Source organism: Pelobates fuscus, chromosome 9 (assembly GCF_036172605.1).
Source record: "Pelobates fuscus isolate aPelFus1 chromosome 9, aPelFus1.pri, whole genome shotgun sequence".
Taxonomy (NCBI): domain Eukaryota; kingdom Metazoa; phylum Chordata; class Amphibia; order Anura; family Pelobatidae; genus Pelobates; species Pelobates fuscus.
Genome location: NC_086325.1, coordinates 171,583,673 through 171,610,041, shown reverse-complemented (window position 1 = coordinate 171,610,041; position 26,369 = coordinate 171,583,673). Strand labels below are relative to the sequence as shown.

At 53.7% G+C, this 26,369-nt stretch overlaps 1 protein-coding gene across 1 annotated transcript; it reads right to left on the bottom strand.

Moving 5' to 3' along the window:
* Positions 1–1,246: 1,246 nt before the first annotated feature.
* TFE3 (transcription factor binding to IGHM enhancer 3) lies at positions 1,247–21,334 on the bottom strand. The gene is made up of 10 exons (XM_063433155.1): positions 21,112–21,334; positions 10,390–10,507; positions 9,230–9,457; positions 7,972–8,217; positions 7,801–7,893; positions 7,449–7,560; positions 7,309–7,365; positions 5,283–5,358; positions 3,678–3,825; positions 1,247–3,595 (listed from the first exon to the last, which is right to left on the bottom strand). The coding sequence occupies exons 1-10, from the start codon at positions 21,213–21,215 to the stop codon at positions 3,233–3,235; spliced, it is 1,545 nt and encodes a 514-aa protein (XP_063289225.1). The 5' UTR covers positions 21,216–21,334; the 3' UTR covers positions 1,247–3,232.
* Positions 21,335–26,369: the final 5,035 nt, after the last annotated feature.

Below are 26,369 nucleotides of genomic sequence, written 5' to 3'. Positions count from 1 at the left end.
TCAGGGACAGGGGGGTCACAGGCAGTATGGAGATAGATAGGGAGGTAGTTGGATGGGGAGTTTGGGTCAATATTTGGCTTTTTTATAGTTGCAAGCATGAAGGCTGCAAGAAATACACCTCAGGTTAAATATTTTAATGAGAGGCAGAGCAAGAGATGGAGACACAGTGCAAATGAAATGTGAGGGAATGAAATGAGGGGAGAAGTGGTGGGTAGGAAGAAGCAAAGCAAAGCAGAATTCTTCTTGTGTAGTGGATGTGAATGAGATTTTAAAAAAAAAGAGGGAGTGGGGGAGGGGGGGGATATTGGTTGGGGTAGGAGACTCTTACTCCCCATGTCCTCCATGTAACCACTCCCTATGTTCTCCATACCCACTTACATTTCCCATACTCTTACCCCTTATGTCCTCAATAATCTTTGCCTATGGAGGGACTTTGAGGCCTCCTGCACAGAGACCAGGAGCTTTCAAATAAAAGGGCTATAAATCAATGTCAGGAAAGGATATAGGGGCCCCAGGTGCTCACTCTACCTCCTAGGTGGAGTTAGGGCACTTTTGGGATCACCTGTACCATGATCCGATGAATCTGATCAGGTGTTGCTTGGTACCCTGATCACCAATTGCGGTGCTAGTATTTGGTGAGGATGTCGGTAAGGTAAGGAGGCATCTAGTATATCTAGGATTTGGGTACTTTCCATTGGGCCTCAGGACACCTCCTAGAAGGAACAGAACCAGCCAATCACACACCTGGAACTGACTGAGTAGACATAGCAGGTCTACCTCTATAGCTGAGACTAACATGACTAAGACCCGAAGATGGATGGATGGGATGGAGGGAGAGAAAGAGAGAGAGAGATGTGATCAATAAACGTGTTCATTTTATCCCCTGAAGATAGTCTTGGCTAATGTGGGGGGGGGGGAGGGGGAGGTAATTAATCATTGCCTTTCTACATGGGAGAAGGTATACAGAGAAAGGTCTATAACCATGGTAGTCCTTCCAGCAAAAGACAGGTCCCAGAGATCCTGGATCTAGCTTTGATGACTATGTGTGGAGCGCTCCATAATGGCCTGGGTTCCTCCGTTACACTCATACTCCCTATATTCTCCTTACTGGCCGAGGTATGGCTCTGTGTTGTTCTGCAGTTTGGTACCTGGGGGAGGTGTGGGATACAGTGTGCTTGCTGCTGTGGATGGTTTTGATACCACCCCTCCCAGAGATATAACACCAGAAATTGTCTTACTTTAAAGATAATGTAAAATGTTTTATTAAAGAATTTGCAGCTATATGTAATAATTTTGTAATATGCAAAATACATGACAATCCTAAATTATATAGAAGCACAAAGAAGATATGGGGTGAGGCCTGCTCCCCCAATATACTCATAACAATGTCCCCCAATACAAATATAGCCCTGTCCACACACACACACACACCCCAACATATTTTATACATCATTACTCTGTTTACAGATAGAGTAATGATATAAGTCCCAGCAAAAACGACATACTCTCACAGCTCTGTCCCGGCACGCTCCGCATACACCGCATACACTCACAGCTCTGTCCCGGCACGCTCCGCATACACTCACAGCAGTGTCCCGTAACAGTCCGCATACACTCACAGCTCTATCGTCGCCCACTCCACATACACTCACAGCTCTATCGTCGCCCACTCCACATACACTCACAGCTCTATCGTCGCCCACTCCACATACACTCACAGCTCTATCGTCGCCCACTCCACATACACTCACAGCTCTATCGTCGCCCACTCCACATACACTCACAGCTCTATCGCCGCACACTCATTACTATATTGCAAATTTTCCCACATTATAACTAATCCCATCCAGGCATGTCTTTAGCCATTATTCATTATATGACACATTGCTTCTCAGTCCCCCTCCATCTAGGTAGGGGCATGCACTTAAACAGTGCAGCCTAGTTTTACAGCGACTTTTTAATTTGTAGAGAGTCCTTCAGGATTATTAGAAGAGGGTTAAATAATGTGGCGGCACCTCGCTGTGGCTAGACAGTTAGGACTCTGCCGTCAGTGTGGGTTCTGTCTGCAGTAACAATCACTTAATTTCTGCATCAATAAAATGAATCTTGCCCCATTCCCAAAGCTCGCCCTGGGATCATCATACAACATCCATAGCAACATTACCTTTCATCTACAGAATGGCTACAATTAGCCCTGACATGAGAGCCCACGGTCACAGCATTGTCCTAAACCTCCACAGCATATCTGGTGATTATTTTATTTTTAAATAAAAACTTATTGTGGTTGAAGAATACGAGAGATCTGTCCACCTACTGCGGCCTCTGGTATAATAATGTCCATGTACTGTGGCCTCTGGTATAGTAAAAGAAATGTCCACATATGGTGGCCTCTGGTGTGAGACCTGTCCACCTACTGCGGCCTCTGGTATAATAATGTCCATGTACTGTAGCCTCTGGTTTAGTAAAAGATCTGTACATCTGTAATGACCCCCAGTATAATAAGAGAAGAGCCCACATATGGTGGCCTCTGGTGTGAGACCTGTCCACCTACTGTGGCTTCTGGTATAGTAAGAGGCCTTTCCACCTACAGTAGCCTCTGGTACTACCTGTAAAGTAGCATCCTTTAGCGCCTTCTCCTATGCCATGTCTGGGGTAGTGGGGGACATTCTACTCTGCAAATTACCATCAAGAAAATTTGAGGACATCTTAAACCGAAAAAAATAAAAGTAGTATGTTCCAATAACACGAAGGAACATGCATGTTTTAAGAAATCCATGGAGTGCTTGGGGGCAGAAAAGTTCATATTTATCAAACGTCATCGTTGCCCACTATATGTGTAAGCCGGAGTCATACTAGGGAGAATGCTTATGAATTCAGTATGTACTCTGCCAGGGAATGTTTATTGGCCCAGCCAGTGATCCCACCAGGGTTCTTTCTTGCTTTAATGCCATTTTATGTTAGATTAGAACCCACATATTTACAACCACGGGAGACGAGACCCCAGGACTGAAAACGTCACCACCACTCCATTTAGTAGGCAAGGCTGATGGAAATGAAATCTCATGAACAGCTAATTAGTGAAGATATGTGTTCTGTAGCTACAGTTGGTCTACCCTAGAGCGTACCTCCAGGGTCTGTTTGACGGGACTTGCTCTGTAGGTCAGTTTTATAGGCTTATGGTTGTAGATCGGAGGCCAGCACTGGGGTCAGTTTGGTAAAAGTTTAAATCCAGTCAAGGGTCGTCCTCCATGCTGAAGGTGCTGTGCGGACTGCTGGTTTTGGAGGCACCAGGAGAAACCGAGGAGAGGAGAGGATCTTCTCTGCCCATTGGGGACAAGGCATCATCCATAAGAATGTCTTCAATAGCCGAGTCTCCTGTCAGATTGAGGTGAAAACTTAGGCTACTGTCCACCAAGTCACTCAGTGGGTCAGAGTAGGTGGCAGTTCCCAAGTCTAAAGAGGATGTATTGAGGGGCTGAGAGAGGTTGGTGAAGAAATCTGACAATGCTTCGGATGTGGACTCTGTCTTAGGAGTGTCTGCGGAGATGGTGGAATGAGGGTTGAGTCCATGCATCTGAGCCTGCATCTCCAACTCCTGCAAATGACATGTACAGTAAGTGAGGAACACATGTGGAATGTCAGTGTCTGTCAGTGTACAGAGCTGTACTCCCGGTTACCTGGATACGCAGCATCAAACTCTGGTTAACATGCTCCAGTTTGCGCTGTCTGCCTTCCAGCTCACGGACACGCTGTTGTTCTTTTTGCAATTTTCGGATGTACTCAACAGACGCCTTTAGGATAGTTCCTTTATTCCAGCGAACCTCCCTGAAGGAACAGGAGGAGAGCATACAGACTAGGACTACCACTAACCAGGAAAGAGGACAGTGTCACATGTGTGCAAGATAATAGTGGGTGAACAGGCGTACAAGATAATGGGGAGGTTACAGGTGTGCAAGATAATGGGGAGGTAACAGGCATGTGAGATAGTGGGGGGGGGGCTAACAGGCATGTGAGATAGTGGGGGGGGGGCTAACAGGCATGTGAGATAGTGGGGGGGGCTAACAGGCATGTGAGATAGTGGGGGGGGCTAACAGGCATGTGAGATAGTGGGGGGGGCTAACAGGCATGTGAGATAGTGGGGGGGGCTAACAGGCATGTGAGATAGTGGGGGGGGCTAACAGGCATGTGAGATAGTGGGGGGGCTAACAGGCATGTGAGATAGTGGGGGGGGCTAACAGGCATGTGAGATAGTGGGGGGGGCTAACAGGCATGTGAGATAGTGGGGGGGCTAACAGGCATGTGAGATAGTGGGGGGGGCTAACAGGCATGTGAGATAGTGGGGGGGGCTAACAGGCATGTGAGATAGTGGGGGGGGGCTAACAGGCATGTGAGATAGTGGGGGGGGCTAACAGGCATGTGAGATAGTGGGGGGGGGCTAACAGGCATGTGAGATAGTGGGGGGGGGCTAACAGGCATGTGAGATAGTGGGGGGGGGCTAACAGGCATGTGAGATAGTGGGGGGGGGCTAACAGGCATGTGAGATAGTGGGGGGGGGCTAACAGGCATGTGAGATAGTGGGGGGGGGCTAACAGGCATGTGAGATAGTGGGGGGGGGCTAACAGGCATGTGAGATAGTGGGGAGGGCTAACAGGCATGTGAGATAGTGGGGAGGGCTAACAGGCATGTGAGATAGTGGGGGGGGCTAACAGGCATGTGAGATAGTGGGGGGGGCTAACAGGCATGTGAGATAGTGGGGGGGGCTAACAGGCATGTGAGATAGTGGGGGGGGCTAACAGGCATGTGAGATAGTGGGGGGGCCAACAGGCATGTGAGATAGTGGGGGGGCCAACAGGCATGTGAGATAGTGGGGGGGCCAACAGGCATGTGAGATAGTGGGGGGGCCAACAGGCATGTGAGATAGTGGGGGGGCCAACAGGCATGTGAGATAGTGGGGGGGCCAACAGGCATGTGAGATAGTGGGGGGGGCCAACAGGCATGTGAGATAGTGGGGGGGCCAACAGGCATGTGAGATAGTGGGGGGGCTAACAGGCATGTGAGATAGCGGGGGGGCTAACAGGCATGTGAGATAGCGGGGGGGGCTAACAGGCATGTGAGATAGCGGGGGGGCTAACAGGCATGTGAGATAGCGGGGGGGCTAACAGGCATGTGAGATAGCGGGGGGGCTAACAGGCATGTGAGATAGCGGGGGGGCTAACAGGCATGTGAGATAGTGGGGGGGCTAACAGGCATGTGAGATAATGAGGGGATAAATTTCCACTCACGGGTCACTGGATTTTGGGATTAATGTTCCAAGCTCCTTAATTCGGTCATTAATATTAAATCTTCGCCGACGTTCAACTGCATACAGAAGAGAAGATAGAAACATACATTTTGTTACGTTTGAAAGAAGGAAATCGTCTGCAATGGCAAGTAGAGCCTCGGAATCACATTGCTTCCTTTTTGTAATAATACAGGAACAAAGTATTATTAGAGGGGAACGAGGAGGCCTGGATCGGCTCGTCTGGTGAACACAGTAGGTTATAGAACGCCTGTCTCTCTCCTGCAGGCCCAAGCTTGTGCTGGTCAGACCGGTTTGGGTGCGGTTCTTACATACCTGCCCATTTATTGTTCCCAGAATAAATACGCTCTCTGTACTAACTGCGTCTCTGGTTAATTTGATTACTGTATCACCATTATGTGTAATAGAGAGGGAGACTGGCTTCCAGTCTTTCAGTAGACTTCAGTCAGTGGGGGCTACGTAAAGAGCTCAGCTGGAAAGGCAGTGTTTAGCGCTCTATGTGGCACACTCCACACACTTACAAAGACAACATTGTGCAGGACATCATTTTTAGCTCCTCTCCCTTCTCTTACAGGAGGAAGACATGAGAACGAGCTAATTGTACCCTGGTGCTGGCCGGGCCGGACTACGTTATAAAGAATACTGCTCCTCCGTTTCCCTCCACTAATGACAGAACCAATGTCTTCTACAAGAATGGAAGCATTTGTTGCAAATAAAAACCTACCAATCAACATGCAAAGGCATTGCCAGGGCTCAGCAGGATTATACAACAAGCTACAATTGGGGAATTGCCTAAACTCCAGCTATCAGAGAATAATACACAGTGATTTGAATAGTTGCTGGGGACAGGTGACACAATTCAGCTCCGGCTGGGAAATATCAACCAGAAATTGTGTTTAAAGAGACGCTGTGGGCTGGAGCGGACGCGTTATTTTGTGATGGACTTGATCGAGAATACATAGAAAATAGAGGCAAAAATAAATTTAAAAAAAAAGTGTTTATACATGAAATGTCTGTATGTTCTGCTGATACCAAACTGGGATTGAAGGCAAAATATTAAAACAAAATCTAAAAAGATAAAATCCAGCCGTGTGAGCTGGGCCATCATTTCCTGTCTTACTGTGGCCGATTTCTATTCTAGATTAAGAGTTAGATCAAGTCCCTAGAGCAAATCCTGCCGGATCTTGATGGCGGCTTATACACTGCGCTCCCTGCATTCTAATGGGGATGACATGACAGGGAGTGAAGGGGTTCACGTGACGCAAGGTGCGTGGGATAATCACTATTCCACAAGTATCATACATTGATGCTCCATTAATGGTCCCTCTGCTCCAGCTACTCCAATCATGGACCCCGTCCCCATCACGTCTTAACAGACTTCCCCTTCCATCTTCTCTACTAATGGTAACATGCCCCATTCATGATTCCCCTACCCGGTCTCACCAATCATGGACCACCAAGCCTATGTCCCCAATGAAAGACATTCCCTCCATTCATGGTTCCCCCACTCTATGACCCCTATTCTCTGTCTGCTGGACAGACTTCCCCATTCATAGTGTCCCCCACTGTAGCGCTATCACTCTCAATCTCTTGGCCCATCTCACCCATTCAAGGTGTTCTCCACTGTAGCTCCCCCATTCTCGGTCTGCTGGACAGACTCTTCCCTTTATGGTGTTCCCCACTGTATGTCCCCAATTCTTGGTCTCCTGGCCCATCTCCCCCATTCATGATGTCCCAATTGTATGTCCCCCTATTATCGGTCTCCTGGACAGACTCCCCAACTGTATGTCCCCCTATTCTCGGTCTCCTGGACAGACTGCCCCGTTGTATGTCCCCCTATTCTCGGTCTGGACAGACTCTCCCGTTGTATGTCCCCCTATTCTCGGTCTCCTGGACAGACTCTCCCGTTGTATGTCCCCCTATTCTCGGTCTCCTGGACAGACTCTCCCGTTGTATGTCCCCCATTCACGGTCTCCTGCCCTGTCCCTCCCCATTAATTATCCCCTTACTCAGGTTGTGATTGTCTTTCTTCTGTCGCTCCTTGGACAATGCTTTCACTTCGTGATCTGAAAGAGGAAGACATGGATGAGATTATTTGCTGGGCAACTCATTGATTTGTTGAACTGGTAATGAGCCTCCATTCACCCACCTGGATATTCTTTCTTTATATTGGTCAGGTCAGCCGGACAGGAATTGCTCACAGTGATCACTGGGGCGGACATTCCAGAAGTGCAATAAACATCAAGAATATTTCCAGGTAGCTGTATGCAAAGTCAGTGGGTTAAACACAGACAAGGTCACGTGTTTCAGTATTTTTACTGAGTGTTTTGGCATAGAAAGGACAACATATAGGCCTCTAGACCACTCTTTCATGTATTCCTGAATTTCAGGGCATTATCACTGGCTTTACCAAGGGCTAGATCACCAGATAGAAAGGCTATTTGCCCCATTACCATGCAAGATGTGTCCACATTGTTACTGGAATCCATTTAGTGACTTACTGTACTAGGCAGCTGACTTCTGTCCACAAATCCCATCATTTCATCATTAAAGCTGGATTCTAGGCTAATGATTTCATCAATGACATCATCAATCTAAAAAGTTAATGATAAATATAAGCAATAGCAGGAAAGTCCTATTCACTTCACTGGTCTCAGAGTGCAACTACTCACCTCTTTTTCGGAGTTTGAGCCAATGTTGAGCATTGCCAGGGGACTGTTCGGGGCACTGCTTGCTGACGGCATGGCAGGCTGCGCTGGGAGCGGAGATGTGCCAGCGTTGTTGGCAGTGCTGGTACCTGGAGCAGAGCCTAGAAGGGGCAGTTTGGCCCCCATGGTTGTGGAGAGATACTGCTTAACTTGCTGGCGCTGTGACTGCTGGATGTGGTACTTGGTTGGGTTTTCCAGGTGGGTTTGGACCTGCAATGTAACAGGTTTATAGAGAGCTTGTTGATAGCCATTGGGAGGGAAGCAATCCTATGCTGCACAGCACTGGTGATTAGCAGCAGACTCCATGTCTGAACGTGGCAGACATTTTGTATATAGACCATCCCTAAAACAAGAGTCTAAACATGGAGCGCTCACCAAGGAAACAAATATAGTATGCCTGCCCTTTGTTCCACGTTTAGCACTTGTTCTTCATAGAGTCTCCCTGTAGGTACACGCTGGGGGTACTCGGGGGGGGGGTTCTCCCTGTAGGTACACGCTGGGGGTACGCGAGGGGTGGTTCTCCCTGTAGGTACACGCTGGGGGTACTCGAGGGGGGGGGGGGGTCTCCCAGTATGTGTACGCTGGGGGTACTCGAGGGGGGTGGGGGTCTCCCAGTATGTGTACGCTGGGGGTAATCGAAGGGGGGGTCTCCCAGTATGTGCACGCTGGGGGTAATCGAAGGGGGGGGTCTCCCAGTATGTGCACGCTGGGGGTAATCGAAGGGGGGGTCTCCCAGTATGTGCACGCTGGGGGTAATCGAGGGGGGGTCTCCCAGTATGTGCACGCTGGGGGTAATCGAGGGGGGGGGGGTCTCCCAGTATGTGCACGCTGGGGGTAATCGAGGGGGGGGGGGTCTCCCAGTATGTGCACGCTGGGGGTAATCGAGGGGGGGGGTGGTCTCCCAGTATGTGCACGCTGGGGGTAATCGAGGGGGGGGGGGGGTCTCCCAGTATGTGCACGCTGGGGGTAATCGAGGGGGGGGGGAGGGGTCTCCCAGTATGTGCACGCTGGGGATAATCGAGGGGGGGTCATCAGGGGGGATGGGGGGGGCACCCTGTATGTGCATGCTAGTGGTACTCGGGGGGGGGGGGGGGGCAGGCACCCTGTATGTGCATGCTAGTGGTACCCGGGGGGGGTCTCCCTGTATATGCATGTTGGGGGGTATTTGAGGAGTCTTTTGATGAAAGAGTAATTTCTGCAGGTAGCTTGCCACAAAACTTACCTTTAGTACCTCTAGTGGCACCTGTGTGGGGCGGGTTACATTGTTAACGCTGATGGCTGGTGTGGCGGGTATAGGATTCCCACGTTCTATCAGGTTCTGAGCTGCCTGTTGCTCCTGCTCTCTGCGCTCCTGTTCCTGGGTCTGAGCCCTCATCAGCTGCTGGCGTTGCAGTACCCGCAATGTCATTGTGCCAGGTGTCTGTAGGGGTGCTAACGGAGTCTCTTTGTTCTGACTATGAAAAAAACCCAAATGTGAGTTGGCATAATATGTGCAGGTATATTCTGAGACTGGCATTAAAACCACTATAACTCTTGGCCTGGGCTTTAATGTGCCACTCTGACCGTGTTTGCTCTAGAATGCCACCTGTCACTGTGCCGCCCTCTGTGTCTGTTGTATAATGCCACCTGTCACTGTACGTCCTGTGCCACCCATCGTTGTACGTCCTGTGCCACCCTCTGACTGTACCCGCTGTATACCACCTGTCACTGTACGTCCTGTGCCACCCATCGTTGTACGTCCTGTGCCACCCTCTGACCGTACCTGCTGTATACCACCTGTCACTGTACGTCCTGTGCCACCCATCGTTGTACGTCCTGTGCCACCCTCTGACCGTACCTGCTGTATACCACCTGTCACTGTACGTCCTGTGCCACCCTCTGACCGTACCTGCTGTATACCACCTGTCACTGTACGTCCTGTGCCACCCTCTGACCGTACCTGCTGTATACCACCTGTCACTGTACGTCCTGTGCCACCCTCTGACTGTACCTGCTGTATACCACCTGTCACTGTACGTCCTGTGCCACCCTCTGACCGTACCTGCTGTATACCACCTGTCACTGTACGTCCTGTGCCACCCTCTGACCGTACCTGCTGTATACCACCTGTCACTGTACGTCCTGTGCCACCCTCTGACCGTACCTGCTGTATACCACCTGTCACTGTACGTCCTGTGCCACCCTCTGACTGTACCCGCTGTATACCACCTGTCACTGTACGTCCTGTGCCACCCTCTGACTGTACCTGCTGTATACCACCTGTCACTGTACGTCCTGTGCCACCCTCTGACCGTACCCGCTGTATACCACCTGTCACTGTACGTCCTGTGCCACCCTCTGACTGTACCCGCTGTATAATGCCACATTTTTTGTCTAGTACACTTGCCTTGTCGCAATGGGTTGGCTCTTTAACTGGTAGAATTGCTCCTTGTTTGTTTCAAGAGCAGTTTCCACATCAATATCTTCAACAATTCCAGATTCGGGCAGGAGGGGGCTCAAACTGTGTGCGGAGAACAGCGTTAGTATGTTATACCATCCTCTCACCACAGACATCAGGACACGTACCTCTCACCTCCTAATACACAGACATCAGGACACCTACCTCTCACCTCCTCCTAATACACAGACATCAGGACACGTACCTCTCACCGCCTCCTAATACACAGACATCAGGACACCTACCTCTCACCTCCTAATACACAGACATCAGGACACCTACCTCTCACCTCCTCCTAATACACAGACATCAGGACACCTACCTCTCCCCTCCTCCTAATACACAGGTATCAGGACACGTACCTCTCCCCTCCTCCTAATACACAGGTATCAGGACACCTACCTCTCACCTCCTCCTAATACACAGACATCAGGACACCTACCTCTCACCGCCTCCTAATACACAGACATCAGGACACCTACCTCTCACCCCCTCCTAATACACAGACATCAGGACACCTACCTCTCACCTCCTCCTAATACACAGACATCAGGACACCTACCTCCCACCTCCTCCTAATACACAGACATCAGGACACCTACCTCTCACCTCCTAATACACAGACATCAGGACACCTACCTCTCACCTCCTCCTAATACACAGGTATCAGGACACGTACCTCTCATCTCCTCCTATTACACAGACATCAGGACACGTACCTCTCCCCTCCTCCTAATACACAGACATCAGGACACGTACCTCTCACCGCCTCCTAATACACAGACATCAGGACACCTACCTCTCATCTCCTCCTATTACACAGACATCAGGACACGTACCTCTCCCCTCCTCCTAATACACAGACATCAGGACACGTACCTCTCACCGCCTCCTAATACACAGACATCAGGACACCTACCTCTCACCTCCTAATACACAGACATCAGGACACCTACCTCTCACCTCCTCCTAATACACAGACATCAGGACACCTACCTCTCACCTCCTCCTAATACACAGGTATCAGGACACGTACCTCTCCCCTCCTCCTAATACACAGGTATCAGGACACCTACCTCTCACCTCCTCCTAATACACAGACATCAGGACACCTACCTCTCACCGCCTCCTAATACACAGACATCAGGACACCTACCTCTCACCCCCTCCTAATACACAGACATCAGGACACCTACCTCTCACCTCCTCCTAATACACAGACATCAGGACACCTACCTCCCACCTCCTCCTAATACACAGACATCAGGACACCTACCTCTCACCTCCTAATACACAGACATCAGGACACCTACCTCTCACCTCCTCCTAATACACAGGTATCAGGACACGTACCTCTCCCCTCCTCCTAATACACAGGTATCAGGACACCTACCTCTCACCTCCTCCTAATACACAGACATCAGGACACGTACCTCTCCCCTCCTCCTAATACACAGACATCAGGACACGTACCTCTCCCCTCCTCCTAATACACAGGTATCAGGACACCTACCTCTCACCTCCTCCTAATACACAGACATCAGGACACGTACCTCTCACCTCCTCCTAATACACAGACATCAGGACACCTACCTCTCACCTCCTCCTAATACACAGACATCAGGACACCTACCTCTCACCTCCTCCTAATACACAGGTATCAGGACACCTACCTCTCACCTCCTCCTAATACACAGGTATCAGGACACCTACCTCTCACCTCCTCCTAATACACAGGTATCAGGACACCTACCGCTCACCTCCTCCTAATACACAGACAACAGGAGGAGGTGAGAGGTACGTGTCCTAATACATAGACATCACTACTACAAGTGCTATGGTATCATCATTTTGCTAGTCTTTATATAACTTGTTTCCCTCTATGATACAAGGAATGTATGTGTAAAACACATAGTATGTAGGAGGGTATCGCAGAGCTCCAGAGTTAATAAAACTCACAGTAATATGCAATGTGTATGAGTAATCACAGAGCTCCACAGCAATAAAGCTAGAAGGTCATTTAAATAATATTTAAATTGCAGACAATGTATTTTCTTTAAGTAGATCTTCCCCAAGCGAGCTCCTGTCTTGTTTATTAATTGTCATTACAATGTGACCCAGCACGGCGACCATTACTGCGTGACCCAGCACGGCGACCATTACTGCGTGACCCAGCGCGGCGACCATTACTGCGTGACCCAGGACGTCCCAGCGCGGCGACCATTACTGCGTGACCCAGGACGTCCCAGCGCGGCAACCATTACTGCGTGACCCAGGACGTCCCAGCGCGGCAACCATTACTGCGTGACCCAGGACGTCCCAGCGCGGCAACCATTACTGCGTGACCCAGGACGTCCCAGCGCGGCAACCATTACTGCGTGACCCAGGACGTCCCAGCGCGGCAACCATTACTGCGTGACCCAGGACGTCCCAGCGCGGCAACCATTACTGCGTGACCCAGGACGTCCCAGCGCGGCAACCATTACTGCGTGACCCAGGACGTCCCAGCGCGGCAACCATTACTGCGTGACCCAGGACGTCCCAGCGCGGCAACCATTACTGCGTGACCCAGGACGTCCCAGCGCGGCAACCATTACTGCGTGACCCAGGACGTCCCAGCGCGGCAACCATTACTGCGTGACCCAGGACGTCCCAGCGCGGCAACCATTACTGCGTGACCCAGGACGTCCCAGCGCGGCAACCATTACTGCGTGACCCAGGACGTCCCAGCGCGGCAACCATTACTGCGTGACCCAGGACGTCCCAGCGCGGCAACCATTACTGCGTGACCCAGGACGTCCCAGCGCGGCAACCATTACTGCGTGACCCAGGACGTCCCAGCGCGGCAACCATTACTGCGTGACCCAGGACGTCCCAGCGCGGCAACCATTACTGCGTGACCCAGGACGTCCCAGCGCGGCAACCATTACTGCGTGACCCAGGACGTCCCAGCGCGGCAACCATTACTGCGTGACCCAGGACGTCCCAGCGCGGCAACCATTACTGCGTGACCCAGGACGTCCCAGCGCGGCAACCATTACTGCGTGACCCAGGACGTCCCAGCGCGGCAACCATTACTGCGTGACCCAGGACGTCCCAGCGCGGCAACCATTACTGCGTGACCCAGGACGTCCCAGCGCGGCAACCATTACTGCGTGACCCAGGACGTCCCAGCGCGGCAACCATTACTGCGTGACCCAGGACGTCCCAGCGCGGCAACCATTACTGCGTGACCCAGGACGTCCCAGCGCGGCAACCATTACTGTGTGACCCAGGACGTCCCAGCACGGCAACCATTACTGTGTGACCCAGGACGTCCCAGCACGGCAACCATTACTGCGTGACCCAGGACGTCCCAGCACGGCAACCATTACTGCGGGACCAAGAGCCTCTCCCTACGGCGGCCATTACTGCGTGACCAAGGGCCTCTCCCTACCGTGGCCATTACTGCGTGACCAAGGGCCTCTCCCTACCGTGGCCATTACTGCGTGACCAAGGGCCTCTCCCTACCGTGGCCATTACTGCGTGACCAAGGGCCTCTCCCTACCGTGGCCATTACTGCGTGACCAAGGGCCTCTCCCTACCGTGGCCATTACTGCGTGACCAAGGGCCTCTCCCTACCGTGGCCATTACTGCGTGACCAAGGGCCTCTCCCTACCGTGGCCATTACTGCGTGACCAAGGGCCTCTCCCTACCGTGGCCATTACTGCGTGACCAAGGGCCTCTCCCTACCGTGGCCATTACTGCGTGACCAAGGGCCTCTCCCTACCGTGGCCATTACTGCGTGACCAAGGGCCTCTCCCTACCGTGGCCATTACTGCGTGACCAAGGGCCTCTCCCTACCGTGGCCATTACTGCGTGACCAAGGGCCTCTCCCTACCGTGGCCATTACTGCGTGACCAAGGGCCTCTCCCTACCGTGGCCATTACTGCGTGACCAAGGGCCTCTCCCTACCGTGGCCATTACTGCGTGACCAAGGGCCTCTCCCTACCGTGGCCATTACTGCGTGACCAAGGGCCTCTCCCTACTGTGGCCATTACTGCGTGACCAAGGGCCTCTCCCTACCGTGGCCATTACTGCGTGACCAAGGGCCTCTCCCTACCGTGGCCATTACTGCGTGACCAAGGGCCTCTCCCTACCGTGGCCATTATTGTGTGACCAAGGGCCTCTTACTACGGCAACCATTACTGCGTGACCAAGGACGTCCCAGCACGGCAACCATTACTGCGTGACCCAGGACGTCCCAGCACGGCAACCATTACTGCGTGACCAAGAGCCTCTCACTAAGGCGGCCATTACTGCGTGACCAAGGACGTCCCAGCACGGCAACCATTACTGCGTGACCCAGGACGTCCCAGCACGGCAACCATTACTGCGGGACCAAGAGCCTCTCCCTACGGCGGCCATTACTGCGTGACCAAGGGCCTCTCCCTACCGTGGCCATTACTGCGTGACCAAGGGCCTCTCCCTACCGTGGCCATTACTGCGTGACCAAGGGCCTCTCCCTACCGTGGCCATTACTGCGTGACCAAGGGCCTCTCCCTACCGTGGCAATTATTGTGTGACCAAGGGCCTCTCCCTACCGTGGCAATTATTGTGTGACCAAGGGCCTCGCCCTACCGTGGCCATTACTGCGTGACCAAGGGCCTCTCCCTACCGTGGCCATTACTGCGTGACCAAGGGCCTCTCCCTACCGTGGCCATTACTGCGTGACCAAGGGCCTCTCCCTACCGTGGCAATTATTGTGTGACCAAGGGCCTCGCCCTACCGTGGCCATTACTGCATGACCAAGGGCCTCTTACTACGGCAACCATTACTGCGTGACCAAGGGCCTCTCCCTACCGTGGCAATTATTGTGTGACCAAGGGCCTCCCAGCACGGAAACCATTACTGTGTGTAACGGATCGCCCTGTACACCTGGCTGGGTACCACCACCAAGGACCGCTTCCTAGCTGAAACAGGGGACAAACCGCAGCACTTCTGCCCACAGTTGCCGTGGCTTGACTGGGGTCCTAGAACCGCTCTGCTCTAGACACCCCCAGGCACTGGACGATACTTCGTCCTGGGAGCTCTAGTCCTTACAAGAACTTTCCCCGCTGAATCCTCCACACTGGAACAGTGATTAAAGAATAGCCCTTTCCCCTCCCAGTAACCAGACGACACATAGTTCAGGGAGTACAACCTGGAATATGTTTATTGGCAGCCACAATTGGCCTTATATGCAGGTCCCCATGCAAGGGGCACACCCACTGGACCTGAGAGTAGACTACAGTAAAAACATACACACGATTACATTGGCTCTCAGGTGCAGGTCATTTACATACAAAACAAGTTAATCCCTCCCCTGTGCCTGGGAGATAATGGAGTCAAGCACTGTATTAAACTCAATTATACACCTTTCCCAAACACCCCAAAAGTACCTTAAAAATACATAAAAAATAGAAAGAGACCACATAAAGTATCTGGGGATTCACCTAACCCGAGACCCGACCAAATTATTCCAACAAAATTACACACCACTCATGCACACCCTGAGGCGGGACATGGAGAAATGGATAGATAAACCCATATCCTGGATAGGCCGTATTCATGCTATCAAAATGAACATACTACCCCGTATCCTGTTCCTTTTCCAAGCACTACCTGTTAAACTCCTTAAATCAGATTTAGCCCCACTGCAAAAGGCCATAGGGGAATTTGTGTGGCAAAACCGACGCCATAGAATATCCCGAAATATATTATACAGGCAGAAACAGAGGGGGGGGTTAGGATTGCCACATTTATATTTTTATTATTTGGCGGCACAGCTCGCACAGGTGGCTATGTGGCACGCGCCCCTAGACATGAGGAGATGGGTAGATCTGGAGTCCCTCCTTACTGGCCCCGACCTGCCCCAATATCACATGTGGGTATCTAGGGATGAAAGACCCATCCTGAGAACCGACTGCCCCGCAATACTGAACTCCCTACGAATATGGGACCTATCGGCACACAAATACAAATTGGCATCATCACCATCCCCATTAACACCCCTGTTGAGAAATAGGGCCTTCCCCCCTGGTATGGCACCCAGAGAGTTCGCAAATCTCGAAAACGTGGGACTACAAAGAATATGTCATATGTTTCAAAATAACGAGGTCATATCATTCGAACACCTCAAACAGAAAGCACACCTTACACCAGCGGATTTTTTCCGCTACCTACAACTACGGGACTACATACAGCACCCCCAAATACAAAAAGCGGGCAAGGGTCCTCTGACCTTTTTTGAGAGAATGTGCCTTCGCGAAGCAACTCCACAGAGCCTAATATCCACGTTATATGGGCACATTAGCTCCGAAACTGAGGAATGGGGCACATTGACATACACAGACACATGGGAAAGGGAATTAGGAGAAGTACTGGAGGGGGTGGAATGGAGGGACATATGGGAGGCCAACAACTCAGTATCCATCAGCGTAACTCTTCAAGAACAATCCCTCAAAACAATGCTTAGATGGTACACCACCCCGGTCAAACTATTCCACATGAAACAAACTCCATCTGATGACTGTTGGAGGGGGTGTGGCCACAGGGGCACCTACCTCCACATGTGGTGGGAATGCCCTAAGGTACAAATTTTTTGGAAGCAAATATACAACATTATTGAGAAAATATTTCAGAGAGCCCCGGAGCTCAACCCTTGGACATACTTATTAAACAGACAAATAGACAACTGGACAAATAGGGAACTGAGGTTAATACAAAAACTGACGTTAGCAGCTAGGAGAGCCTTAGCTCAATCGTGGCTTAAGATAGATATGCCGCCAATTAAACGGGTCATATCCAATATTAAAGAAGTCTACCTGATGGACAACCTCACAGCTAGAGTTCGGGGTACCACGTCCAAATTTGAAAGGATGTGGGAACCTTGGGTAAATAGCGAGTACGCCTGACCCACCCCAGACCACCCCACTGAGAAACAGGAAAAGGACTCGAGGCATAGCCGCACTCTGCACCACACCGGCGCACCTCCCCCCCCCCCTCCATACCTCCCTCTATCCCTTCATCTTCCTCTTAAATACTCCCCCCCCCCCTCTTACTATCCTCTTCTCACCACTGTTCTCTACTCTTTCTTCTTTCCGTACACGGGAAGGGACACGAACGCAGAACTCACCACAAGGGATCACACAACAGACCTCCGACACTAGACGGGGATCACATTAACGAGCTTAGCAAAAAGTCCCATCCCACATACTCTACATGACCATAAGCCACCACAGGCTGTTCATTATAGAAAGTTTGTTGAAATGCTCACCGCTGGTATTTTTTCCTCCGAGTTATATAATAACGAAACTGAAAGATCACCGTTCCAACTAGTAACAAATTGTCATACCGAATGTAAAACGACATGTTGTTGTTATCATTGAGACTAACTCATCCTATAAGTCAAATGCCACTACTCTGACACGTATGGTATTGTAATTTTTTCAAAATGATCTTTCATACAAAAATAAAGTTTACAAAAAAAAAAAAAATACATAAAAAGCCCTAAAAGGTATCCAAAAAATCACCCAGATCGGTTTATGGGTTTAGGATTTTCCTGGAACTCATAATTTGACCGACCACACGATCCTATGTCAAAAATAGTTCCACAGAATTGCGGCTAAGGGCCGCTGGGGACCGACTGGGAACCACAAAGTCTTGATGCCGAAAATAGTTCCAGGGAATTCGCTGCTAAGTCCCCCTGAAATCTATTAGCGGTTTTGGTCCATGTGAACGGCTGCCAGGGAGCTAGCGTTCTGTTCTATGCACACGAATTGAAAGTGCCAAACCAGGGGGAATTAAATATGGGTCTTTACAGTCGGTGGGCAGGAGGCCAGCTTCCACACTCCTCCAGAAGTCTGTGGCAAACGTCTGTGGAAAGTGGCGTTTGTCACATATATTCCCCCTTCTGCGGAGACTAACCAGACCCCAGAGCTCCAACCGGTCTGGGTCTGTGTTAGTCTGGTGACCCTTCCCAAAAGGGTCAGCTGTAAAGAGGGCCTCCTGCCACAAGGTTCCGTTTGTAAATTCCAGGTCCTGTTGGGGAGGAAAACTGCTGCACTCCACTCTGTGTAGACCAAGTTGTCGCTGGGGATGAAGGGTGCAATTATCCTCTCTAGGTGAACTCCTGCCGCTAGGAAGTGGGACCAGCTGTCCCCACTCACAGTAACTTGCACTGCTACTGGGGAAAGAGACCGGTTGTCTCCTCTCCCTGTAAAAAGCCCTGCCACTGGGGAGAGGGACCGGCCGTCTCCTCCCCCTGGGACCCACACTGCTGCTGGGAACGGAGGACGATACTCTCCTCTCCATGGGTTGCACACTGCTGCTGGGGAGTGAGAACGACCGTCTCCACTCCCTGTATAGTACCCTGCCCCTGAGGAGAGAGGACGATACGCTCCTCTCCCTGTTATGCACACTGCCGCTGGGGAATGAGACCGACCGTTTCCACTCCCAATAACTCGCCCTGCCGCTGGGGAGTGGAACCAGTTGTCTCCACTCCCTGTAACATACTTGGCCGCTGGGGAGTGAGACCGACTGTCTCCACTCCCTGTGTTGCACACTGCTGCTGGGGAGTGAGACCGACCGTCTCCACTCATTGTAACTCATACTGCTGATGGGGATGGAGGACAATACTCTCCTCTCCCTGTAAGTCTGTCTGCCGCTGGGGAGAGAGATTGTTTGTCTCCTTTTCCCTGCATGATACACTGCCGCTGGGAGGGAGACCAATGGTCTCTTCTCCCAATAACACACTGCCGCTGGGGAGGAAGGACGTCACACTTCCCTCCCTGTAATTCGCTCGGGAGCAGGAGGGGGGGGAGGGGGGGAACAGACTGTCCCCACTCCTAACATCTCCATCTGGGGTTGGAGAGCTGGGCAGGCTGCTCAGCTTCCCTGTATGGCCGGTGGATACCGAGGTCCTATCCCCACCTGCCAACTAGGGGTCTTCCCAGGACCAGTCGATAAGTTCTCTTATCTCTGGGGTTGTTTGGGAAGTAGGTGGTACAGTACCCAGGTCTCCTGATGACAGGCTTAGTTGCTTGGGAGGAGGGACGAAATTCAATGCTGCCGGTGGTATACAGCCCATAAGTCCCATCATGTCGGAGACAGATGGTTACACTTTGGAGCAAGCGAGCATAGACCTGTTATGGCTCCAAGCATGGCGTGACCCACAGCGACCAATGACCAGACCCCCGCCATGGAGCTCCAAGCATGGCGTGACCCACAGCGACCAATGACCAGACAACCGCCATGGAGCTCCAAGCATGGCATGACCCACAGCGACCAATGACCAGACACCTGCCCGGAGATCCAAGCATGGTGTGACCCACAGCGACCAATGACCAGACACCTGCCCGGAGATCCAAGCATGACATGACCCACAGCGACCAATGACCAGACACCCGCCATGGAGCTCCAAGCATGACATGACCCACAGCGACCAATGACCAGACACCCGCCATGGAGCTCCAAGCATGACATGACCCACAGCGACCAATGACCAGACACCCGCCATGGAGCTCCAAGCATGACATGACCCACAGCAACCAATGACCAGACACCCTCCACAGACTGCGCAGTTTGCACCTTTTAGGACAGCGTTTCTTGGTCTAGGAGTTGATGCTGATGACACCCAAACAGTCAAAATTGTGCAGTTTCTGGTCCATACTTTGTTTTGAAAAAAACTGTTCAACACAGCATCCATTTTGCCTGTCTGATCTCATTTGCATGTTGAGTTGGGCATTCTTGGAGAATTGTGGAAACAATTCCTCTAGGCTTTTCCCAGTGTCCTCCTTGAGATAGACAGGCGATGCACAGCGTTCATTGCGGAATAAATATATTTTATTGTGATTGGTCTCACTCACTACATATTCACCAAGCTTACCTACACATTCTACTCACAGATAGAGATTAGCCCCGCTCAACTGGATCACCAACACATGCCCTCATCTCGGCCAGATCTTGCTACGTGCTCACTCATCCCAGCCGGATCACGCCACGTGCCCCCATTCCAGCCAGATCTCACCACATGCCTCCTATCCCAGCCCGATCCTGTCACGTGCTTCCAATCCCAGCCCAATCCTGCCACGTGCCCCCAGCCAGATCTCGTCACGTGCCTCCAATACCTCAATGTGCCCACCCATATCTCACCACATTCCCACTCTGATCCCGCCACATGCCCCCATCTCAGCCAGATCCCGCCACGTGTCCTCATCCCAGCCAGATCCTACCATGTACCCACCCATCCTGCTACGTGCCCAAACATCACACACCGATCCTGCCAAGTGCCCCCCCCACCAGATCTCGTCACGTACCTCAAATCCCGCCACATTCCCACACATCCCAGTTTGATCCCGCTGCGTGCCCACCCAGATCCCACCACGTGCCCCCATCCCAGTCAGATCCCGCCACGTGCCCCCATCCCAGCCAAATCCTACCATGTACCCACCCATCCCGCTACTTGCCCAAACATCACACACTGAGCCTGTCACGTGCCCCCCATCCCAGCCAGATCTCGTCACGTGCCCCCATCCCAGGTGGATAGAGTTCCACACTAGAAAATGCATGTAGCCCGTACTTCACCGCCATGGGAATTACTACAAAATAAGCATATAGAGCAGTGCTGAGTATTAGACCTGCTTTACCTGAGCAGCTGGATGCTGTCAGCACTGGAGTCCACCAGGACATAGACAGTGTGCTGTGTGGGGCTGTGCAATGTGGGGGTCTCACAGCCTATATCATGAGACATCGCAGGGGAGAGTCCTGTCTAGCAGGCTGTCTCTGTCAGTCTCCCGTCTATTTGGGGGTCTGTTTCAACTGATTGGTGTCTTCTTTCCTGTCTTGGCTGGATTGGAGCCTCAATCGGCTGTATGTGGGGGGGATAGGGGGGCTGTATGTGGGCTGGCTGAGGGTGTCTCTCTCTGTACCCTGGCTGGCTGAGGGTGTCTCTCTCTGTACCCTGGCTGGCTGAGGGTGTCTCTCTCTGTACCCTGGCTGGCTGAGGGTGTCTCTCTCTGTACCCTGGCTGGCTGAGGGTGTCTCTCTCTGTACCCTGGCTGGCTGAGGGTGTCTCTCTCTGTACCCTGGCTGGCTGAGGGTGTCTCTCTCTGTACCCTGGCTGGCTGAGGGTGTCTCTCTCTGTACCCTGGCTGGCTGAGGGTGTCTCTCTCTGTACCCTGGCTGGCTGAGGGTGTCTCTCTCTGTACCCTGGCTGGCTGAGGGTGTCTCTCTCTGTACCCTGGCTGGCTGAGGGTGTCTCTCTCTGTACCCTGGCTGGCTGAGGGTGTCTCTCTCTGTACCCTGGCTGGCTGAGGGTGTCTCTCTCTGTACCCTGGCTGGCTGAGGGTGTCTCTCTCTGTACCCTGGCTGGCTGAGGGTGTCTCTCTCTGTACCCTGGCTGGCTGAGGGTGTCTCTCTCTGTACCCTGGCTGGCTGAGGGTGTCTCTCTCTGTACCCTGGCTGGCTGAGGGTGTCTCTCTCAGTACCCTGGCTGGCTGAGGGTGTCTCTCTGTACCCTGGCTGGCTGAGGGTGTCTCTCTCAGTACCCTGGCTGGCTGAGGGTGTCTCTCTCAGTACCCTGGCTGGCTGAGGGTGTCTCTCTCAGTACCCTGGCTGGCTGAGGGTGTCTCTCTCTGTACCCTGGCTGGCTGAGGGTGTCTCTCTCTGTACCCTGGCTGGCTGAGGGTGTCTCTCTCTGTACCCTGGCTGGCTGAGGGTGTCTCTCTCTGTACCCTGGCTGGCTGAGGGTGTCTCTCTCAGTACCCTGGCTGGCTGAGGGTGTCTCTCTGTACCCTGGCTGGCTGAGGGTGTCTCTCTGTACCCTGGCTGGCTGAGGGTGTCTCTCTCTGTACCCTGGCTGGCTGAGGGTGTCTCTCTCTGTACCCTGGCTGGCTGAGGGTGTCTCTCTCTGTACCCTGGCTGGCTGAGGGTGTCTCTCTCTGTACCCTGGCTGGCTGAGGGTGTCTCTCTCTGTACCCTGGCTGGCTGAGGGTGTCTCTCTCTGTACCCTGGCTGGCTGAGGGTGTCTCTCTCTGTACCCTGGCTGGCTGAGGGTGTCTCTCTCTGTACCCTGGCTGGCTGAGGGTGTCTCTCTCTGTACCCTGGCTGGCTGAGGGTGTCTCTCTCTGTACCCTGGCTGGCTGAGGGTGTCTCTCTCTGTACCCTGGCTGGCTGAGGGTGTCTCTCTCTGTACCCTGGCTGGCTGAGGGTGTCTCTCTCTGTACCCTGGCTGGCTGAGGGTGTCTCTCTCAGTACCCTGGCTGGCTGAGGGTGTCTCTCTCAGTACCCTGGCTGGCTGAGGGTGTCTCTCTCAGTACCCTGGCTGGCTGAGGGTGTCTCTCTCTGTACCCTGGCTGGCTGAGGGTGTCTCTCTCAGTACCCTGGCTGGCTGAGGGTGTCTCTCTCAGTACCCTGGCTGGCTGAGGGTGTCTCTCTCTGTACCCTGGCTGGCTGAGGGTGTCTCTCTCAGTACCCTGGCTGGCTGAGGGTGTCTCTCTCAGTACCCTGGCTGGCTGAGGGTGTCTCTCTGTACCCTGGCTGGCTGAGGGGGTCTCCCCTGGCCCTGTCTCTTCCTCCTGGCCGTGTTCTCTGTGTCAGCATTTACTGCACTTCCCATAAGTAGGACAGAGCAAAACAACCCCCTCCTCCCTGCTCCCCTCCCCCTCCCAGCCTCATTAACCCCCTGTGTCCCGGACAGGAAGCTGGCCCTGCCCTGGGCCCGGCTGTCTGGCTGTCCACTCCGGCCCTGCAGGGGTTAATGGCTGACTCATAGGGAATGGGGAATTCCGGGGCAGCCGGCAGCCAATCAGCAGCCTGGGAGCTGCCACGTCACACATTAACCCCTTCCCTCCCAGACACTGATTGTTTACACATTATCCTTCAATAAAATAAAGAAATGGGAATATTTCATAAAATACCAAAAAATCCTCCGCAAAACACCCAACATGGGCTTAAATGGCCAGACTATAGGGACCACAACTACATTATGGGGGGCTGTATGTGGGGGGGCAGGGGGCTGTATGTGGGGTGGCAGGGGGCTGTATGTAGGGGGGATAGGGGGGCTGTATGTGGGGGGGGGGAAGGGGGCTGTATGTGGGGGGGGGGGAGGGGGCTGTATGTGGGGGGGCAGGGGGCTGTATGTAGGGGGATAGGGGGGCTGTATGTGGGGGGGGAAGGGGGCTGTATGTGGGGGGGATAGAGGGCTGTATAAGGGGGGCGATAGGGGGCTGTATGTGGGGGGGATAGAGGGGCTGTATGTAGGGGGGATAGGGGGGCTGTATGTGGGGGGATAGGGGGGCTGTATGTGGGGGGGATAGGGGGGCTGTATGTGGGGGGGGAAGGGGGCTGTATGTGGGGGGATAGGGGGCTGTATGTGGGGGGGGGGCAGGGGGGCTGTATGAGGGGGGATAAGGGGGGCGATAGGGGGCTGTATGTGGGTGGGCAGGGGGCTGTATGTAGGGGGGATAGGGGGGCTGTATGTGGGGGGGATAGGGGGGCTGTATGTGGGGGGGAAGGGGGCTGTATGTGGGGGGATAGGGGGCTGTATGTGGGGGGGCAGGGGGGCTGTATGAGGGGGATAAGGGGGGCGATAGGGGGCTGTATGTGGGGGGGCTGTATGTGGGGGGTATAGGGGGCTGTATGAGGGGGGATAAGGGGGGGCGATAGGGGGCTGTATGTGGGGGGGATAGAGGGGCTGTATGTGGGGGTATAGGGGGCTGTATGTGGGGGGTATAGGGGGCTGTATGTGGGGGGTATAGGGGGCTGTATGTTGGGGGATAAGGGGGCTGTATGTGGGGGGTATAGGGGGCTGTGTGTGGGGGGTATAGGGGGCTGTATGTGGGGGGATAAGGGGGCTGTATGTGGGCGGGAACAGGGGAGCTGTATGTGGGGAGGTTAAGGGGACAGGGGGCTGTATGTGGGGGGATAGAGGGGCTGTATGTGGGGGGAACAGGGGGCTGTATGTAGGGGGATAGGGGGCTGTATGTGGGGTGGATAGGGGGGCTGTATGTGAGGGGGATAGGGGGGATGTATGTGGGGGGATAGGGGGTCAGGGGGCTGTATGTGGGGTATAAGGGGGCTGTATGTGGGGGGACAGGGGGCAGTATGTGAGGGGATAGGGGGCTGTATGTGAGGGGATAGGGGGCTGTATGTGGGGGATAGGGGGGCTGCATGTGGGGGGATAGGGGCTGCATGTGGGGGATAGGGGGGCTGCATGTGGGGGGATAGGGGGGCTGCATGTGGGGGGACAGGGGGCTGTATGTGGGGGGACAGGGGGCTGTATGTGGGGGGGATAGGGGGCTGTATGTGGGGGACAGGGGGCTGCATGTGGGGGGACAGGGGGCTGTATGTGGGGGGGATAGAGGGGATGTATGTGGGGGGGACAGGGGGCTGTATGTAGGGGGGATAGGGGGGCTGTATGTGAGGGGGATAGGGGGCTGTATGTGGGGGACAGGGGGCTGTATGTGGGGGGGATAGGGGGGCTGTATGTGGGGGGGATAGGGGGCTGTATGTGGGGGGGATAGGGGGATTGTATGTGGAGGTACAGGGGGCTGTATGGGGGGGGACAGAGGGGCTGTATGTGGTGGGAACAGGGGGCTGTATGTGGGGGGATAGGGGGGCTGTATTTGGGGGGATAAGGGGACAGGGGGCTGTATGTGAGGGGATAGGGGGGCTGTATGTGGGGGGATAGGGGGACAGGGGGCTGTATGTGGGGGGCATAAGGGGGCTGTATGTGGGGGGACAGGGGGCAGTATGTGAGGGGATAGGGGGGCTGTATGTGGGGGGATAGGGGGACAGGGGGTTATATGTAGGGGAGACAGGGGGCTGCATGTGGGGGGATAGGGGGACAGGGGGCTGTATGTGGGGGGGATAGGGGGGCTGTATGTGGGGGGATAAGGGGACAGGGGGCTGTATGTGGGGGGGATAGGGGGGGCTGTATGTGGGGGGGATAGGGGGGCTGTATGTGGGGGGGATAGGGGGACAGGGGGCTGTATGTGGGGGGCATAAGGGGGCTGTATGTGGGGGGACAGGGGGCAGTATGTGAGGGGACAGGGGGGCTGTATGTGGGGGGATAGGGGGACAGGGGGTTATATGTAGGGGAGACAGGGGGCTGCATGTGGGGGGATAGGGGGACAGGGGGCTGTATGTGGGGTGACAGTATGTGGGGGGATAGGGGGCCCTATGTGGGGGGACAGAGGGGCTGTATGTGGTGGGAACAGGGGGCTGTATGTAGGGGATAGGGGGGCTGTATGTGGGGGGATAAGGGGACAGGGGGCTGTATGTGGGGGGATAGCAGGGCTGTATGAGGGGGATAAGGGGGGCGATAGGGGGCTGTATGTGGGGGGGATAGAGGGGCTGTATGTGGGGGGTATAGGGGGCTGTATGAGGGGGGATAAGGGGGGGCGATAGGGGGCTGTATGTGGGGGGGATAGAGGGGCTGTATGTGGGGGGTATAGGGGGCTGTATGTGGGGGGTATAGGGGGCTGTATGTGGGGGGTATAGGGGGCTGTATGTGGGGGGATAAGGGGGCTGTATGTGGGGGGTATAGGGGGCTGTATGTGGGGGGATAAGGGGGCTGTATGTGGGCGGGAACAGGGGAGCTGTATGTGGGGAGGTTAAGGGGACAGGGGGCTGTATGTGGGGGGATAGAGGGGCTGTATGTGGGGGGAACAGGGGGCTGTATGTAGGGGGATAGGGGGCTGTATGTGGGGTGGATAGGGGGGCTGTATGTGAGGGGGATAGGGGGGATGTATGTGGGGGGATAGGGGGTCAGGGGGCTGTATGTGGGGTATAAGGGGGCTGTATGTGGGGGGACAGGGGGCAGTATGTGAGGGGATAGGGGGCTGTATGTGAGGGGATAGGGGGCTGTATGTGGGGGATAGGGGGGCTGCATGTGGGGGGATAG